We start from the raw sequence: 18,540 nt of genomic DNA, 5'->3' as shown, positions 1-18,540 counted from the left end.
CCAGGATACATGGGGGAAGGGAAGCTGCAGAGACTAGAAACCCCATGTTTTCATACATCCCCCATCTGTTCCCAGCTCTCTGGTAAGGCTCAGCCCCCGGCCCTGGTCTGAGAAGCTCCTCGTCCCCATGGACAGAAAGGAATGAATTTCCCTGGCAGGAAGCCTGGGACCTCAGAGAGATGTAGGGTGGGGCGGATGATGGAGGAGGGCAGCAGAGAACACTGTCCCATAAAGGAGGCGGGGGGGGGGCATTTTGGGATCTCTGAGGGGGGCCCTGTGGTGGGGATCAGATCAGATGCCAGGTGAGGTGGGAGTAAGCACTACCTAGTCAGCGATGGAGGATGGGCTTCCTGGTCAGGAAAGGCCAGAGATGGGGGAAGGCATCAGCGCGTGGCGAGGTCCCCGTGGAGGCCTCAGGAACGGTCACTTGGCACGGCTCAGGCGGGGTCTGGTGTGGAAGGAGGCAGGCTGGTTCCTGGGCCAGCTGGGCCGAGGGGTGTTCCCAGCCCCAGGGTCCCTGTCTCCTTCCAGGAACATCACCGGGACCCAGAGCCCTTAGTTCTAGCCCAGGCCTGCCTCTTCCTGCTCTGTAACTGTGAGCCAGTCCCCTCTCCTCTTGGGACTCAGTTTGCTTATCTGTACAGTGAGAGGTCGGGCGCTGGTTCAGACTCACAAAGACTGGAATTCCTTCTGCTCTCACCAAGGCAGCGTGTCAGCTGTGAGTCACACAGGCCCTGCTCACAGGGGCTTCCCGTTGAGGGAAGACAGGCAATGCCTAAGGGGGAGAAGAAAAACCAGATCGTGGGCGGCGTGGAGAGGGGGCAGGTGGGTGGGCCAGGGGATGGAGGAAGGGCTTAGAGCAGGACAAAGGGAGAACAGCAAATGGCTTGTGTGAGGACGTGGACAGAGGGAGAGGCCTAGTCCGGAGCAAAGTTCAGGAGACAGGCTCCCTCGGATCCGGTGACTGGCGGGGTGAAGGGCTTGGTTGAGTGGGGAGAAGGAAGTGATGAAGTTGTTGCCCACATTTCTGTTTGGGGGTGACAGCTGGCAAAGTGAATTCTTTGACTGAGACAAGGCATCGGAGGAAAAAAATAATTGGGAGGGGTTTGCTGAATCTAGACTTGAGTGTGAGGTGCCCAGAGGACACTCGGGGAGATGACCAGGACACTTCAGCACATAGACATGAGATCACAAAGGCCAGGGCCCAGCCTGACTAGAGACCATCCAGGGACAACCGACAGAAGGTTTTAAGTCAGAACTGACCCCACAAAATCTGGGCCTCCGATCATTGCTTTTCACAGGCGCCACACAACACATGAGGTCACCCACAAAGTACCAGGGCGGTAAGGAGCACTGCCATTGGAGGGGCAGGCAGCAGATGACCCCAGAAAGGAGCCGGGCAGGGAGCCAGCAGAGAGGGGGAGGGAAAACCCCAGAGGACGGAATCATGGAGACCTTGGGCCACTGAGGAGATCTTTCATACTGACATGGCGCTTAACAAGGCAGGAATGATCAGCAGTAATAATAACCAAAGCTGCTAGCACTGATTACATGCTGCTTCCCATACATTCTTTCCAACCAGTGAGATAGGTAGCATCTTTGTTTCCATTTACAGAGGAGGAAACCGAAGGCCCGAGGAGGAGAGTTCACGTGAGCAGGAGCGGGGGAGGGCAGGACTAGCAGAAAGTGGTTTTCAGGAGCTCTGCGGAGCAGGGCCATGCTAAGTTCAGACCGAGGCATCCACAAGGGGCTCTGATGCTTTGGGTCTGGGAGGAGCAGTCAGATGTCGGCAAGGCAGTCACAGGGCTGGCGGCCGGTGACGTGATTCTCTGGCATCCTGGGTATGCTAGGTTCTGACAAGGTAGTCAGGAGGATGCAGGTCTGCAGCCTCGCTGCCAATCACTTAGCCTTGAACCTGGTCTAGATACTGAGCTACTTCAGGGCCTTTATTGGGACCCACCATGCAACCAGCCACTAAATCACAGGGACAGGGATTCTGCAAGTTTCCTTTCAGAATTTTAGGCAGCCCAGACCTAAAAATACCATTTTTATATTTTTCAATTATAATTGACATGCATTATTATATTAATTTGAGGTATATACCCGTTATTAGACACAACTTAATAAGTTACTAGACAGAACTTACTAAGTGATCATCCCAATACTCCTTTCCCTCCCGTTTCCCCTGGTCTCTGTGTGTGGTGTGGTGTGTGTGTGCGGGGGGGGGGGGGGGGGCTGCGTAATGCACAGGGCCCCAGCACTGTCCCACAGCCGTTTCGATGGCTGTTTCTCCAATAGCCAAGAGGTGTGTAATCTCAGTTCACCGACATATCTCCCCCAGGCTTGATGAAGTCACCAGAAATTCAATCCTGTTTTTCTGGGCTGCCCTGAGCCTCTCCCTTCCACTTTCCCAACTTTCAGTTTCTTTTTAGATCCTGAGAGTCTTTGGGGAAGAGGTGGAATGTGGATTGCTTACAACTTTCCAGCCAAAATCCCCCACTTAGGGGAAGTCCCTTTAAAAGGGAAACTAAAATTCTCTCCCAGAACAGTCCCCAGTCCCACCCCTTTCTCTGCACACTGCTCATCACCTCTCCCATTCAGCCTCTTCCTCCAATGATCTGGACCCAAAGTACGGTTATCTTCCAGCTTTGTGACCCTAACAAGCCTCTTCCCCACCCTGACCCTCACCATGCCCACTCTAAAATGAGGGCGCTGGGTGCCACTTCAGGCTGTGGAAAGGGTTCAATGAGTTATTGTGTTGAGCCAGTGTGGTGAAGAGCTGGCTTCATCATGTCCTAGCTGTGTGCCTCTTTAGGCCCTCTCTGAGCCGCAGTATTCTCATCTGTAAAATGGGAATAACAGTATCCACTTCTCAGGGCTGCTGTGAGATAAACGAGCTGGTGCCACCAGTAAAGCCTGTAAAACCGAGGTCCTGAGACGAGGAGCACCCGAGAAGTTCCACAATGTTCCTAGATTCGATCACATGACATGCCGGCAAAGGCCTGACACAAAGTTAGCACTCAGCTGTGCGCCCATTTCCTTCCCGCTCTTCCCTCCCTGCCCCGGGGCGAGGAGATGAGGTTTCTAGGACCACCCTGAGAAAACCTGGCAGTCTCTCCATCAACAATCTCCTGGGGCAGGTGGTAGAGGGACTGACCAGGCTGATCCAGGCTGACCAGATACTGAATTGCTCAGAGGGAAATTTGTTTGGCTCAATATCTTCCTTAAATGGTAAAGAAATCTGCCTCTCTCCAGAACCCTGAGGATTCTCTTTCTCTTGTCTTGCACCCCAAAGTGTCCCCCTGGGACCTCCTTTTAGTGACTTTTCCCAGAAAGACACCCTCTGGAGCCCCCCTCCAGCACATACTTTATCTGTCTGTCCCCTCCCAGCCCATCCACAAATTCTCCTTCCCTTCTATCCGCACAAGGGGCCTGGCATCCCCGTGGCCCTCCCCCGGTGCCTCTGAGAGATTGAGCTCCTGGCCCCCTTGTCCTCATTTTCTCCTCAGTCCACTGAACTTCAGATTTACTGGATTTTTTAGTTCAGAGGCTGAGCTTCGACCACCTCAGGGCCGGGACATGCTGTTCCCTCCACCTCGAATGCCTCTCCACTTCTCTGCTCTCTGAGTTTCTACTTTCCTCTTAAAACCCAGACCAAACCACTCCTGAGGACTTTCAGATGCGCCAGGAGGAAGGAATGGCTCTCCCCACCACATAGGGCCATACCTCTGGGCTTAGGGTTCCCACCAGCGCTGGGACTCAGTCCTGCGTGGGAGCTGGGAGAGTGTGTAAGGGGGGCAGGTTCCAGGCACCTTGGAACTGACTGAGGGCTGGAGACCACTCACTGCCCACCAGCGTGGACCTGAGACCCCGGAGGGCTCCAGGCTTGGAGATGCCCTGACCTGACGGGACCATGTCCCTCCCCTGCTTTAAACCTGTCCATGCCTCCCTACTTCCTTCTGGAGAAAGTCTGACTCCCTACTTTGGCCTTCAAACTCTTTGAAGCAAAAAAAAATTTTTTTCTTTGAAGCGCCAAGCCCAACTAGCTACATTTTAGTCCAAGTCCACTTGGCTGCCAGTCTCACCATTCCATCAGTGAGATGACCATTTCTGCCTACAAATCACCAAACCTTTCTCCACGCTGCCAGTTCTGCCTGCACTGCTGTGCCGCGTGTGTGCCTGCCCTGATGCTCACCCATCAAGATTCAGCTCAAGGGACCCCTCCGGTAGCCTTTTTGGCCCAGAAGACCCTCTGTGCCTCATAGAAACCAGTGTCATCATTCCCCCGCCCCCGTGGCATTTTACTGAGCTGAAGTATATCTCTGCCTTTCTCTTTCTATCACTGTGAGAGTCTGGAGAGCAGGAGCCAGGTCTGATTCATCCAGTCTACCCTACTGGGGGGTTCATGGGTGGAAATGGGTGCAGTGGGGAGATTGGGGGTGACAGCAGATGCCCCCAACCCCTGGGCTCAGTCTAACTCCTTGTGTGGGAATGGGGAGAACTGAAAGAGCCACAGAGAGGCGGAAGCGGCTTTATTTGGGCACCAAAGGGCAGAGAGCCCAGGAGAGGTCAGAGTTAGGTCATCTTCGCCCTCAGAGAGGGGCAGGAGATTGTGCAGTGCTCCCAGGCCATCCTTCTGCTCATCTTGGCTTGGCACAAGTCAGCTCCAGGACCATCGTGCGATGAACCTGAAGTCTGTCTTCCCAAATCTCTGGAAAACAGACATCTGTGACACTCCTCTGGAACCACAGGGCACAGGGTGTGTCGCTGAGCGTGCCAGGCTGCCTGGCCTTACATGCCGCTCTGCCATGAACTACCAGATGCCCTTGGGCAAGTCATCTAATGGCTCGGAGCCCCAGTCTCATCGGAGGATAATGAAAATAATGATGGTACCCACCACCCAGGGGTGTGATGAGGCTTAAGAAAGATAATTGAGCCCAGCCAGGTGGCTCAGTGGTTGAGCATGGACCTATGAACCAGGAGGTCACGGTTCAATTCCTGGTCAGGGCACATGCCTGGTTGCGGGCTCGATCCCCAGTGTGGGGCATGCAGGAGGCAGCCAATCAATGATTCTCTCTCATCATTGATGTTTCTATCTCTCTCTCCCTCTCCCTACCTCTCTGAAATCAATACAAATATATATTTTTTAAAAGAAAGATAATTGAATGCAACGCTTAAGCATGGTACCTGGCAGAGATCAATGTGCAATAAATATTATTTGTTATGATTATTTCTACTTTATCAGGAGACCTGGGTTCTGGTCCCAGTTCTGCCACGTTTTCCTCTCTGGGCCTGCCTGAGTTTCCATCTGTAAAATAGGGGCGTGTTGAAGGCTTCAATGAGATAATGGATGTGGCAGAGGCTTCCAAGGTGAATGACTACCTCTGCCCCTCTGAGGTTTATCTCCTGGGGAATGCAGGGGCATTGTCACCCCCACTCTGTCAGGTCTTTACTGGGCTCTCAGTCCAGGCAGTACCTGCTCCCACAGGGCCAGCCCATCTCCTCCCCTCTGCCCACAAGGCAGAATGAGAGGAAGGGCTGGCCAGCAGAGACTGTGGTTAGACAGGACGAAGGACTTCCTTCCTTCCGAGCTGCAGGATACTACCCTGGAAAGGAGCCAGAGGTCTGGGGACTGAGGCTGCTGGGGGTGGGGGTGGGGTGGTGGGGGGGGTGGGGGTGGGAGGGGTTGCTTTTAGGGAAATTGCCAGGCCAGCCTGGTCAGGCCAGAATGGTTCAGTGGGGTGAATTAGCTCTGCAGTGACCTCACTCTAGACACCCTGGAGGGGCCCTGTTTAAACCTGCCCTGTGACTCCCAAGATCACAAAAACAATAGGCAGGAACAGAGATGGCAATAGGGGTACCTGAGGACAGCCAGCCAGAGGCCAGAGGCCACCCACTAGGCCAGCCCTGGGCAAACTACGGCCCTGGCCGGTTTGAAATGAATAAAACTATTGAAAAAAAAGACCATACCTTTTTATGTAATGATGTTTACTTTGAATTTATATTAGTTCACACAAACACTCCATCCATGCTTTTGTTCCAGCCCTCCAGTCCAGTTTAAGAACCCATTGTGGTCCTCGAGTCAAAAAGTTCGCCCACCCCTGCACTAGACACATGCTGTTTCCTCTGTCCAGAACACTCTTCCCGGGGTCTGGAGTGGCTGACCCCCTCGTTCTTCAGGCCTTGGCTGAGAGTTAACCTCCTCAGTCAAGACTTTCTGACCAACAAATGCATTCATTCAACATTGACTGAGTCCCAAGCAAGAGTCAGGCACTCTTCTAGGTCTGTGAACACGACCAAATCCTGCCCACTGCATATAAAGTAGCATCTGGCCCACCTTGTTCTTAAACACAGAGCATTTTACCTCTGACCCCTTTTTATTGTCTGTCTCCCCAACCAGAATATAAGCTCCATGAGGGCAGGGACTTCAACTGCTTGTTTCACTAAATGTGAACCCTGTGACTCAGTGTATAAACCTGACACAAACCACTAAAAAGGCCCTTGATAAATATTTGTTGAATAAATGGACACAGAGGCCAGAGATAGACAGATACACAGAAACTGAGGCATGCTGAAAGGATGCAGATGCTCAGAGATGCACAGAAAGGTAAGCATGCCGCACACAGGATGATCACCATGACAGTGCCTGTCAAGCGGACCTGGCCTTCCTTCCCTGAGGTTATTCAGCTTAGTCACCAGGCCAAGGGCTGGAGTCACTCCTGATCCAGTTGGTGCCCAAAGCCAAGACCTAACTGGTCCCAGCACTCCTCATGCAGGGCACAAAGTTGGCATTATTTGAGAAGCCCTGTTTGGAACTCTTATTTTACTTTTTTAGATGTCTTCTGAAGAACAGGAATTTTAATATAGTTAAAATATGCTAATCTTTTAAAATATGTGTGTGGTGGTATGAGAAAGGCAGGGATAAATAACCCCGCAGAGACCCCCACCCAGCCCGTGTGCCTCTTCTTTAAAAAAAAAAAAAAATTTTTATTGATTTCAGAGAGGAAGGGAGAGGGAGAGATAGATAGATGAATCAATGATCAGAGAGAATCATTCATTGATCAGCTGCTTCCTGCACGCCTGCTACTGGGGATTGACCCTGCCATTGGGGCAGGTGCCCTGACCGAATCCTGACCTGGTTCATAGGTCGATGCTCAGCCTTCTGAGCCACACCAGCCGGGCCCACGTGCCTCTTCCATTTCAGCTCAACACCTCCTGGTCCTGAAGTCTGCAGCAGCCGCGCACCCACCTCGCATTCAGGCCTTGCCCCTCCCCAACCCTCCCCTAGGCTCCGCCCCCACAACACGCCCCTCCGTGGTCGCCCCCTCTCCAGGCCCCGCCCCTTACCGGTTCTCACGGGCGCAGAGGAACTAGATGTCTCTTCCTCTTGCCCAGGAAGTGGTAGTTAATATTCTGCCACCGGTGCGTCCACCTGGAGGGCGGGAAAATTTGGCAGACAAGATGGGAGCAAGGCTCCCCTACGCCCCCCAGAGCTCCGCCCACTCCACCTAGCCCCGCCCCTTATCCGCTCTCAGCCCCTCAGGCGCCGCCCTCCGCAGTTCCGCCCCTTCTTCCGCTCGCAGGAACCGTCAAGCCCAGCCCATCCAACTCCTGACTGGCTTCTCGGCTGTGGGGATCCGCCCCTTCTCACAGGCCCCGCCCCCGGCGGTAGGCCCCTCCCCTCCCAGAGCCCCTCCCCCCTGGTCCCTCGCTCACGTGAGGCGCGGGCGCGCGCCGTAGCAGCTGGGCCACCGCGCGGAGGGGATGTCGGCCAGGCCCGTGGCCCCCGGCAGCAGCAGCAGGTTGCGCGCCGGCCAGCGCCAGGCGGCGCCGGGCGGGAGGCGGCGCTGCGGGCTCAGCCAGTAGTCGCCCAGGCTGCGGCGGGCGGCGGGCGCCGGCAGGGACGGGCCCCGGCAGCCCCAGAAACACAGCTCCTGGTCCAGGCGGTGCGGTGGCGTGGCCCGGGGTCGCCTGCGGGGACGTGGGGCAGCGGTCACCCCAGGAGGGGACCACGAGGGAGAGGAGGGGCCGCCTCGAAGGCCGGGGTCACTCCTGGTGGAGTCAGCGGGACTGGGAGGGGGGTTGGAGGCCCCCATCGGGGCTTCCCCAGGGCCTGGCGCCTCCTTCCCCCACCTGCCAGGCCGGGGCCCCTGGTACTGCTGGCGCCCCCCTCCCCCCCAGCCCCTCACCGGGAAAGAAGGAAGTTCACCACGAAGTGGGCAGTCTCGGTGAACAGCATGGTGTCCAGGCCGCCTGGCCGGCCTCGGCCTCTTTAATACCTGCCCGGGCGTGGAGGGGCCCGAAAGCCCATACTCCCCCTGGGCCGGCTGTTTTTAGCAGAGGCCTCAGCTGGCAGCGCGGGGGCGGGCAGCGCCAGCCCCTCTGGCGGGTCCAGTCCGCTGTCTGACTTCACCAGCCGCTTTGGTGGGAGAGAGCTGGTCACCAGATCGTAAGCGTCCCCTGGACACGGCCCCAGGACCTGGGACGGAAGGGCAAGGGCGGGCAGAGGCAGCGAGAGGGGGCGGAGGGCAGGAAGGCCAGCTGCCGGTTGAATAAACCTTCCCCGTTCCACTCCAGCCTCCACGCTCACACCTGATGGTGTGTGTGCTCAGGTGGAACCCACACCTCAAAAGGCCTCCCTGCGCCCAGGTTGAGGAGCCCGGCTCAGTGGGCCCTTTAAGAGCCTTTCCCCCTTGCTCCAGGGCCCTCTTCAATGTCAGAGGCCCTCAGCCAGCTCGAGGTCAGGAATTCTTATCTAGTTCAGGAATGCGTTTCTGGGAGCTTCAGAACCCTAAACTGTCTGCAAAGTTCCAGACACAAGTATATTTCTGGAAAGAATCTAGAAAGGGTTCCTGACTCTCCCCCTAAAAAAGTCCTTAATCTGGTCTAACCCACTCTTTGCAGAACGGGAAACAGGTTCAGAGAGGAGTAGAGAAAAGCCCAAAGCAAAGCCCTGGCTTCCTACTACTCTGTTTGCCCCCCACCCCCCAACGAAGAGAGAGACAACTCTTCTGTGCCCTTGTCCTGCCCAGAGCATGGGGTTCAGGGCTCAGAGCCCTCAACCCCTGGGGATCCTGAGCAGCGTTCTGGCCCAGCTCCCTTCCCCACACTGCCAGTTGGGGCTATTTCCCCCCAGTGACTCATACTGGCTGCTGGGGAGAGTGGGCAGCTGTTTTGAGCCCCCAGAGTCCAGTGCAGGTCCTGACTTGCCCCACCTCCACCCCCCCAAAATGTGCAACCACATTTGGGGATTTAATCTCTTTTCCTTCCTTAGGGAATCTCCTCTCATTCCTTCCCCTTTCTTTCTCTCCAACCTCTCCCTCCCTGACGGCTCCTTCCCAGCAGCAAACAAACAGGCTGTAGTCCTTCCTGTCTTTGAAAAAGGAAGCCCTCCTTCAACCCTGTGTCCTTCTCCAGATCCCTTCACAGCCAACATTCTTGAAAGAGTTGTGTGCACACTCTACCTGGGCACTCACACGGTGTGGCTTCCGCCCCCACCTTTCCTCACCAAGGTCATCACCACTGACCTTGTTGTTAAATCCAAAGGATGCTCTCAAGGCTTTATCTGACCTGACACAGCCACATACTCTCTCCTGTTTGAAGTACTCTGTGTCCTCGTTTTTCTGGACACTGCACTCTTGATTTTCCTATCTTACTAATTGCTGCCACATGGCAAATTTCTCCTCCTTTGCTCACGGCCTAAACATAGGTGTCCCGGGCCCTGCGGTCTGTCCCGAGGGAATCTCCTCTCATCGGTTCCCGTGCCTTTGGTGTCCGCCCGTGTCAGGGACTCACTTCTCTCTTTCAGCCCTGACCTCTCTTCCCTGCTCCACACCTGTCTCTTGGACCCTGCCCCCCAGATGTCCCACCTCACAGGAAACATGCCCAGCACCTGCCCTTTCTCTCATGTTCCCTAGCTTGGCCCTTTTCTCCGTTGCCTGAACTAGAAATCTGGGCTTGGTTCTATACTCTTCCCTTTCAATATTCAAGGAGCTACAAAATCCTGTCCTCTGAGACACACCCAAATCCCACTGTTTCTCTCCATTTCCACTGCTCACACCTGGTCCCAGTACCTGTGGCCTTGTACCTGGGAGGCTGCAGCAGCCTCCCGATTGTCTCCTGCTGCCACTCTGGATCTCTTAGGCCGTCAGTTCCCACAAAGCAACTAGGGTTCTCTTTCCAACCATGAGTATGTCCCTCTGCCCAATGTCTTCAGCAAAAAGTTCACACATGGCACACACCAATCCCAATGCTGGGCCATTTCCCACCCTAGGTTTTTGCCTGGGTAACTGCTTATCTCAGTTCCAGTGTCAGTTCCCTAGGGAAGCCATCTGGACACCCCCAGCTGGCTCTCTTTTCCTTCTACAGCACTGTGGCCTCTCCTCGGTGGACTTACCAAGCAGTCGTTCGCTAGCTAATCTAATCTGCAGACATTCTACAAAATCCTTAGCCCTCCCATTTTAGGCCCTGGGGGTGTCGATGTGAATATGTCCTCACTGAATCCATTCAGCAGGGATCAAAGAATATAGTAAGTACACAGTGGGATAATTAGGTGCTATGGGAGGGCAGAAACAGGTGGGCAGAGCCTTCTTTGAGAAGTGACAATTGGTGGAGATCTGAAGGGTCAGTGGGATTGGAAAGGAGGCTATTCCAGGCAGGAGGACCGGTGTGCTTAAAGGTGGGAAAAACGTTTAGAGAAGAGCTGAGGGGTGTCCAGTGGCTGGACAAGTGATGTAAAGAAGCCACGAATGAGATTTCAGTAGGAGAATGACATGGCTGGGTTTGTGGTCTTTATAAAACAAGTCCAGACTGGAGGAGTCAAGCGAGGAAGACAGCAGAGGGGCTGGTTAGGAGCTGATGGAGTAATCCAGGTAAGTAGCAATGAGGGCTTGATTTGGAGGAGTGGCAGAATGGACTGTGGTCATTGGGACTGGGGTTGGGAAAGAGAGAGGGAATGAAAATGATTCTGGTGCCCTTACCCCAAGGGTGGGTGCGGAGAGGCCATGGGAGCTGGGACACCCATATCCCTGTGGTGGCCAACTCACTGATCTACCTGGTTTGGGGTTTCCTGAGTCTTCCCAGCTGCTCCTCATTCATCATTTTTCCTAGAGGAGCAGGTGAGGCCCAAGAGGAGGAGGCTGCTAAGGAGACCCAGATGAGGCAGAGGGGAGGACAAAAGGCAAGTTGGGTCAGAGTCCAGATGTGATGGGGTTTCAGGGAAAGTGATATCTGGGGTTTCCTCAGAGTCTGGAAATTCCACTGTCTCTGGCTCCACTCTGACCCCCAAATTCTGAGATGCTCAATCTCAGGGACCCAGTCCTTGGAAGTCTCAGGAGCCTTCTAGGGACTGTGAGTCTATAGCTGAAGGTCCATCATCCCCTGCTGTCAGGACTCTGGACAGTCCCTGACATCAGTGTGACTTCACATGAGTTGGCCCAGTGCCCACTGCCAGCATGATTCTCCAGGATTGGGATCCTCACACGAACCCTGGAGTTCCCCAGCTTATGTACCCACATTGTACATAGGAGACTTCCAGCATTTAAGGAATTCGCACAGCTAAGATGAGGCAGGAGGAGGATTGGAACTAAGGTTTGACTGGCATCAGAGTCTGTGCTTTTAACTCCTGAACTATATTAAGCCTGTCGACCCCTGGTTGATTGGCTCAGTAAGGGGAGAAGGTTTTATGGGAACTTGCTTGTGGTTGGGGTGGCTGCCCCCGTTTCATATCAAGCAATGGGAAAAGATGGTGCTGACGTCAATCGTTGCCATGACGACATAGCAACCCTTCCCCTGCCATCTCCATGGTAACCTGGGGGTCCATCTGTACTTCACCCCCTCCCTCTAAAAGGAGTCCTTAGGGAGGGGCTGGCTAATAAGGTGTCTGAGAGAATACGGGAAGGCAGTGAGTCAAGCATCGCCTTTTCCCTGGGCCCCTCCCCATTCCTCAGGTCCAGACAGTAAGGCTGGGATCTGGGGTCCTGCTTTGGGATCAGGGTGAGGGAGGCAACTCTGCTTTTACCACTTGGGGATTCCCCTGGAAATGCCCCCCTACCAAGTTCGTAGGCTTCTGAGCAGAACTGCTGGGAAGCTGGCAGAGGGAGGCAAGAGGGTTTCCCCAAGTCCCTCCCCGGCGGCTGGGTATCACCCAGTCCCTGGGGACTTGGCTGGCCAGTTCTCTGCTGTCCCTTGAAGCCAACTGTAGGAGCAGCATCAGCCTCTCTTGGTCTTCAAGTGCTAGCTATGCCAGAGATTCCGCCTGGTGCTGTACTCACATGACTACTGAAACCTTCCACCAGGTGTCATTAATCTCATTTTACAGATTTAGAGAGGAGACTCAGAGAGGCTAAGTAACTAGCCCAAGGTTGCACCGCTTGTAAATGGTAGTCAGGACTCAAACCCAGGACTAGAATTTAGGCCAGTGACTTTTTCCGTGGGAAAGAACCAGCGGCAGAGGACAGAATGGAGATGATGTGAAGTAGGAAAGAGCAGTGATCCAGATTGGAGCCTGTGGTGCTCCCTGTCGCCCCCAAAACAAAGTTCAAACTCAGTGTCTCAGTCCAGCTTCTCTCCTGTGAATTCATCCCTGGATCCCCTGAATTCTGAGCTCTGCAAGGACAAGTGATCAGATTCAGGCCTGGGCTCTCAGCACCTGGTGTGGCCCAGGTAGGTATTGGTGAAAGTTGAACTGAATTCCTTGAACTTGCCCTGCACTTTTCTGCCTCCTGCCTTTGTCACAGTGCTCCTTCCACCTAGAATGCCCCACTCACGGACATTCTAGACCTAACTGGCTCCAGGGTCTGGCCCATTGGCAAGGTGTGTGTCTGGAATCTTTGCAATATATATTGCATCCCTCACTATATATATTTTAAGGAAAGGAAGGTTGAGAAGATGGGACAATAGAAGTAAGAGAGATGGGAGAAGGCAAGATGGGAAGGATTCAGCATTATAGGGCTGGCAAAGTCCAAAGAAATCAGCCAGTGCCTTTTTTTTTTTTTTTTTTTTAAATCAGTGGGGAAAGAGGCCCTAAGGGAAGGGGCTTGCCTGCGTGAGGCCTCCTGGTGGCTCATTGGTAGCCATGTGAGTTCTGTGAGGGCCAAGGCCTGAGTCGGTCAGGTTCACCACTGAATCTGCAGTGCCCTGCACAGGCCTGGGGGACCTGTATTGTCTGTGCCAGGGACAGAGCCTGAACTAGAACCCAGAGGCCTGACACCTGGTCATCCTGCCCAAGGCTCCTCATTGCCACAGAAGAGAGTTGTCACCCTGGCCCCTGCCAATCTCTCCCCTTTCTTTTCTGGCCTCTTTCGCTCCCAGACATACCAATCTTCTGATCTTGGCATAAGCTGCCTCTGCTCCTGGTCTGTTTCTTTCTCCATCTTTACCCATTATTTTCTGGTGATGCTGTCAATCACCTGGCTGGGCTTGCTTACACCTCAAGGGGAGGCTTACCTGTGGCCCAGCCTGTCAGTTACAGTCTCCCATCTTCCTGGCAATGGTAATTGGCCCAAGGTGTGTACACATGATTTAAGAAGGGCCAGTTGCTGTCCCTCTAGCAGTGGTTCTCAACTTTGGCTGCACATTAGAATCACCTGGGAATCTTTTTAAAATCCTGATTTCTGGACCTCTCCTCCAGAAATTCTGTTTCTTTGTTACTAATGTTGTGGCCTCACCCCATAACAAAGAAACAGAATTTCCAGAGGATGGGGCCCAGAAATCAGGATTTTAAAAAGATTCCCAGGTGATTCTAATGTGCAGCCACGGTTGAAAACCACTGCTCTACGGGTAGATACACAGAGACTGGGAGAAACACCTCTCGCTTCTTGGGATTTCTAAGCTGCTTGTGGACGTGCTGCCTGCCCAGGAGATAATCTGGGATGAGAGAGGAACAATGGGGCAGTCCTGGTGGAGCTGAATCCTTGGTTATAGCCAGACAGATGCCCTGGTTCCTACAGTGCTTGCTTTAATCACTACTTATATCCTTCCAAGTCACTTAAAATAGCGAATTCCTTTTTGCTCAAGCTACCTTCAGTTGCTCTCAATGGTGAGACCCTATCAATACAGAGCCTGATAATCTTTTTCTCCCTTAAAATGAAAACATCCTCCTAAGGAGGTGAGCACTGTTTACAGGGAACGAGGCCCTTTTTCTGCAGAGCAGCAGCATGGGTTGTTGGGCTGCAGAGGGCCGACATTAAGCTTGGTGGGGATGGAAAGAGCTGGATTGTCCCACCTAACAGAACTGGGAGTCCCTGAGGGGTTCTCCAGGAGGGACGGGTGGAGGAGAGCAGTGAAGGAGGAGGGAAAAGCCAGCACTAGTGCCTGATGCAGGGGTTATCATGGTGGAGGGGAAAGATAGGTGTGGGGGGCTTTCAAGAATCAGGACATCTTAAAGCAGCGGTCGCCAACCTTTCAGACCTCATGGACCAACGGTTGGCAACCGCTGTCTTAAAGGACCAGGAGCCGAATAGTCACGTAAAGTCCTCACTTCAAAGTAGACCTTTTGGTCAGCATCCTCTCCTTCAATAAGCTTCCCACATTTGGCACTGCCTCGGGGAGCATTTGTGTGGAAGTTGAGAAGTCACCTTACAGGTGACCGTGGGATTCTGAAGTGCTCTGAGGACAGCTGGCCTCCTACCCTCTGTGATTAGGGGAGGGAAATTAAGTCAGTTGTACTTAGATCTCAGGAGACTGAACCTGATCTTTGGCTTACATATATTTTTCCAATATTAAAATAATATAGGTTCATTAAAGCAAAATTGGAAAGTGGAAAATACTTGTTCGGCTTAAATACTACACTCCCAGGTAACTTCCTGACATGGGCCCTTCCTGTGGGTGGCTCTCAGGGTATTGAGTCTGAGGACAGGAGTAGGATAGCATGGCTCTCAAGGCTGTTTCCTCACCTGTAAAGTAGGAATAAGAAATCAGTTTTTCAAATGACCTATTTCCCAATCTTTTTTTCTGGTCCCACCGGTTCTAGGAGAAACCAAGGGTCAAAATAGAAGAGGCAGCCCCTAAGTCTTCCAATAAAACCAGAGATGCCCAGGTCACAAAGCAGCAGGTAGCAAAACCCAAGTGCATCTTGGGAGAATTGAATGGGCCTGGTGTGGGCGGGCATTCTCTTTATTCAAGTTGTCTGCCCACCCCCTCCAATCCCGAGCTTATCTAGGCCCGGGAGCACAGTAACACAACTTCCACTGGAGACCAAGAGGGGGGCGGGGGAGAGGAAGGATAAGGGGAAAGGGTCCGAGAGGAAAGGCTGCCAGAGAAGGGGTCATGCATGACTAGCCAGAAAAGGGGGAAGGGTGGGCACCCGGCCAGGAGAGAGTGAACCGAAGGGAGAGCCCTGGGGCTGGGAGGACCCAAGGCAGGAGGCAGCCTCAGGGAAGATACTATGGGATGAAGCAGAGAAGTCCGCGGCCCGATCCGACGGGACAGACACACACGGCCAGCCCGGAGTGGAAAGAACAGTTTATGCTGTGCTTTATTAAAATGTGCATCATTCTTTATTTTAAAATGTGCATCATTGTCTCATGCTCGGCGCGCGCGACGTGCTAGGCGCACTCAGGTGGCGCGGGCCCGGGGGCTCCCGCCCATAGCCAGGTAGACGTCGATGGGCACGTGCAGCAGCGTCAGGCAGTGGCAGCCCGGGCAGCGGCGAAGCGGCCTGAGGGGAGCAGTGCGACAGGGGGCGCTGTTGGGGACCCATCCGCGGGGTGCACTGGGTCTCCGGGGTTGGGCGTGGACCTGGGGCCCTTACCGGGGCGGCGGTCTGGGGATGGCTTTTTGCTCAGGACCCGCTGGGACAGGGACGACCCGAGCGCAGGGAGGCCGCGGGCAGGGCGCCGGCTCACCTGACCCGGTTGTGCTCCGTAGCGACCGGCTCTGGGTTGTCCTGGGACTCGGGGGTGGCGGCAAGGCCAGGGGAGTCTCCGGCCTCAATGGGAAATCTCCGACCCTGAGGGGGCTCCTGGGCACTCATGTCCAGGCCCCGGGTCGCTCTGCACGGGGAGGGCCGGTCAGGACGCGTGCGGACCGCCGGGCGCTCCCTCCCCGCGTCTCCGCCCCGGGCCGCCCCTCACCTGCTGGAGGCCGAGGCCAGTCCCAGGCTGGACGCAGCTGCCTGAGCCCCGGCCGCGGAAGGACGCTCCGGTCCAGGCGGAGCCGGGCAGGTGTCTGCGGCGCGTGCGGACACGGGCGTCGAGGGGGCGGGCTGCATTGTGACCCGGGCCGGGCGCGCTGACCTCACAGAACCCGTTCCTCCCGCCAGGGAACCCTCCCGCCGCCCGACACCCACCGCGAGCAGGAAGCCGGCGGGTTCCTGCCATGGCGCCTGGAGCCGGGGTGGCGCAGACCCCCAGCGGCCCGATGGGGGCGCCGGCGGCTCCAGCACCCGGTGGCGTCCAGGACGAGGAGCCCGGCATCTGGGCAGCGCGGACAGCCCGGAGGGCGCCTCCACGCCGGGCTGGGCCGCAACTCACCGCCCGGCTCGGGGGTGGGGGCGCAGCGATGCTCAGCCGGTGCTGGGTTGGGTGCTGGTGCTGGTGAGGGCAGATAGGGGCACTATCCATTTTGGCCAAGGGTCACACATTTACATCACAATTGGGCTGGAGTTTAAACATGTCTGGCCCTCTCCCTCCCCACCATCTGCGGCTGAATGTTCTAGCGATAGGGGCTGCTGTGGATGAAGTCCTTGGGGAGAAAGGGACCCGGCCAAGGGCTATGGTGGAGTAGAGCTGCCTCGCAGAGGCAGCATGAGCTGAGAGGGTGAGAGGAAGGAGACGCTACACAGCATGGAGGACTTTCTGCTCTCCAATGGGTACCAGCTCGGCAAGACCATTGGGGAAGGGACCTACTCCAAAGTCAAAGAAGCATTTTCCAAAAAACACCAAAGAAAGGTGGCAATTAAAATTATAGACAAGATGGGAGGGCCAGAAGGTGAGCTGGGGCCCCTTCGGCGGGAGGGCTGGTGGAGGTGGGTGGGGGCTTCCTCCAGTCAGAAGGATCACTGCAAGAGCCATTGTGGCTCTGGAGTAGGTCAGTGGGGAACAGAGGGATGCTGGGAGTCCAGGAACATCACACCCTCCAAAACCTAAGATTAACGTGGCAGGAGGTGACAGGTCCTCAGAGGCAGAACCCAAGCCCATCAGGGGAACAGAGATCAGCTGAGGCCATGATCAGGGCTCCCAGAGGGCAGGGGCTGGTGTGGAGGTGGTAGAGATGGGAAAAGGACCAGGCTCATGGAAAGAACTGTGGGTCAGGAGGCAGGGGTGAGGGGAGCTGGGTCACCACACTGGGGGCAAATCAGGCCTCAGAATAGGAGCTTCGGTGGCTCCAACAATCCCCAAGCACTTGGGTATCCATGGTCTCACAGGCTGCTCCCAACAGCCCTTGAGGTTGACGTGTAGTTCCTTTGAATAATGTATTAACTACAAAAATAAGATGACTATTTTTTGTACAGTCCAAGCATCCCGATGTTTAAAACTGTTAAAGGGAACTTGACATTGTGACTAGAAGGCACCAGCCCCAGACATGGTGGGCAGGAATGTTGGAAGGCAGGAGACGGGAGGGAGGAGTAGGCTCTTCGGGGCTGATGCCCTCCTCTCCCCTTGTCTCCTCAGAATTTATCCAGAGATTCCTGCCTCGGGAGCTCCAGATTGTTCGTACCCTGGACCACAAGAACATCATCCAGGTGTACGAGATGCTGGAGTCTGCCGATGGGAAAATCTACCTGGTGATGGAGCTGGCTGAGGGAGGGGATGTATTTGACTGCGTGCTGAACGGGGGGCCACTGCCCGAGAGCCGAACGAAGGCCCTCTTCTGCCAGATGGTCGAGGCCATCCGCTACTGCCATGGCCGTGGCGTGGCCCACCGGGATCTTAAGTGTGAGAACGCCTTGTTGCAGGGCTGCAACCTGAAGCTGACTGACTTTGGCTTCGCCAAGGTGTTGCCCAAGTCACGCCGGGAGCTGAGCCAGACCTTCTGCGGCAGCACCGCCTACGCCGCCCCCGAGGTGCTGCAGGGCATCCCCCACGACAGCAAGAAGGGTGATGTCTGGAGCATGGGCGTCGTCCTCTACGTCATGCTCTGCGCCAGCCTACCTTTTGATGACACCGACATTCCCAAGATGCTGTGGCAGCAGCAGAAGGGGGTGTCCTTCCCCACTCACCTGGGCATCTCGGCCGAATGCCAGGACTTGCTCAAGCAGCTGCTGGAACCAGACATGAGCCTCCGGCCTTCAATCGAAGAAGTTAGTTGGCATCCATGGCTAGCAAGCACTTCATAAAAGCAATGGCAAGTCCTCCCCAATAAAGCAGGGGAGAAAGCAAACCCAAAAACCCGCTTCTAAACTGGTGATATATATTTTACACTTTAAGTTACTTATCCTAAAACTTACCTACACCCTCCCCGCCTTACTTTTCTTTCCCTTTTAAAGATCTGCATGGAACCAGAGGGCCTCATTCAGACTTCCCTTTTATTATGACTGACAAGTGATTTTCATATGGGCATTTAACTAAAGTTAATTAAATTAGACCCCAGAATCATACA

At 54.8% G+C, this 18,540-nt stretch overlaps 3 protein-coding genes across 3 annotated transcripts; 1 reads left to right on the top strand and 2 right to left on the bottom strand.

Annotated features, from left to right (window-relative positions):
* Positions 1-4,517: 4,517 nt before the first annotated feature.
* Positions 4,518-9,072, bottom strand: LOC308516450 (uncharacterized protein). The gene is made up of 4 exons (XM_081087407.1): positions 8,190-9,072; positions 7,717-7,971; positions 7,348-7,432; positions 4,518-4,711 (listed from the first exon to the last, which is right to left on the bottom strand). Exons 1-3 carry the CDS (start codon positions 8,237-8,239, stop codon positions 7,354-7,356), a joined length of 384 nt encoding a protein of 127 aa, XP_080943533.1. The 5' UTR covers positions 8,240-9,072; the 3' UTR covers positions 4,518-4,711; positions 7,348-7,353.
* A 6,379-nt stretch (positions 9,073-15,451) lies between these two features.
* On the bottom strand, positions 15,452-16,311 carry FAM229A (family with sequence similarity 229 member A). The gene is made up of 3 exons (XM_081086655.1): positions 16,074-16,311; positions 15,846-15,992; positions 15,452-15,658 (listed from the first exon to the last, which is right to left on the bottom strand). The coding sequence occupies exons 1-3, from the start codon at positions 16,208-16,210 to the stop codon at positions 15,556-15,558; spliced, it is 387 nt and encodes a 128-aa protein (XP_080942781.1). The 5' UTR covers positions 16,211-16,311; the 3' UTR covers positions 15,452-15,555.
* A 458-nt stretch (positions 16,312-16,769) lies between these two features.
* On the top strand, positions 16,770-18,277 carry TSSK3 (testis specific serine kinase 3; the record flags this gene model as incomplete). Its single annotated transcript, XM_081086654.1, has 2 exons — positions 16,770-16,929; positions 17,613-18,277. Exons 1-2 carry the CDS (start codon positions 16,785-16,787, stop codon positions 18,275-18,277), a joined length of 810 nt encoding a protein of 269 aa, XP_080942780.1. The 5' UTR covers positions 16,770-16,784.
* Between the last annotated feature and the right edge of the window lie 263 nt (positions 18,278-18,540).

Source organism: Myotis nattereri, assembly GCF_964212035.1.
Source record: "Myotis nattereri genome assembly, chromosome: 3".
Classification (NCBI taxonomy): domain Eukaryota; kingdom Metazoa; phylum Chordata; class Mammalia; order Chiroptera; family Vespertilionidae; genus Myotis; species Myotis nattereri.
This window is presented reverse-complemented; position numbering and strand designations above follow the sequence as displayed.

Coding starts and splice junctions, on each gene's coding strand:
- LOC308516450 (XM_081087407.1), bottom strand. CDS start 8,239: ATGCTGTTCACCGAGACTGCCCACTTCGTGGTGAACTTCCTTCTTTCC. Junction 7,972..8,189: donor GTGAACTTCCTTCTTTCCCG/GTGAGGGGCTGG, acceptor ACGTCCCCGCAG/GCGACCCCGGGCCACGCCAC. Junction 7,433..7,716: donor GGCGCGCGCCCGCGCCTCAC/GTGAGCGAGGGA, acceptor CCCGCCCTCCAG/GTGGACGCACCGGTGGCAGA.
- FAM229A (XM_081086655.1), bottom strand. CDS start 16,210: ATGCAGCCCGCCCCCTCGACGCCCGTGTCCGCACGCGCCGCAGACACC. Junction 15,993..16,073: donor CTGGCCTCGGCCTCCAGCAG/GTGAGGGGCGGC, acceptor CTCCCCGTGCAG/AGCGACCCGGGGCCTGGACA. Junction 15,659..15,845: donor ACGGAGCACAACCGGGTCAG/GTGAGCCGGCGC, acceptor TGCTCCCCTCAG/GCCGCTTCGCCGCTGCCCGG.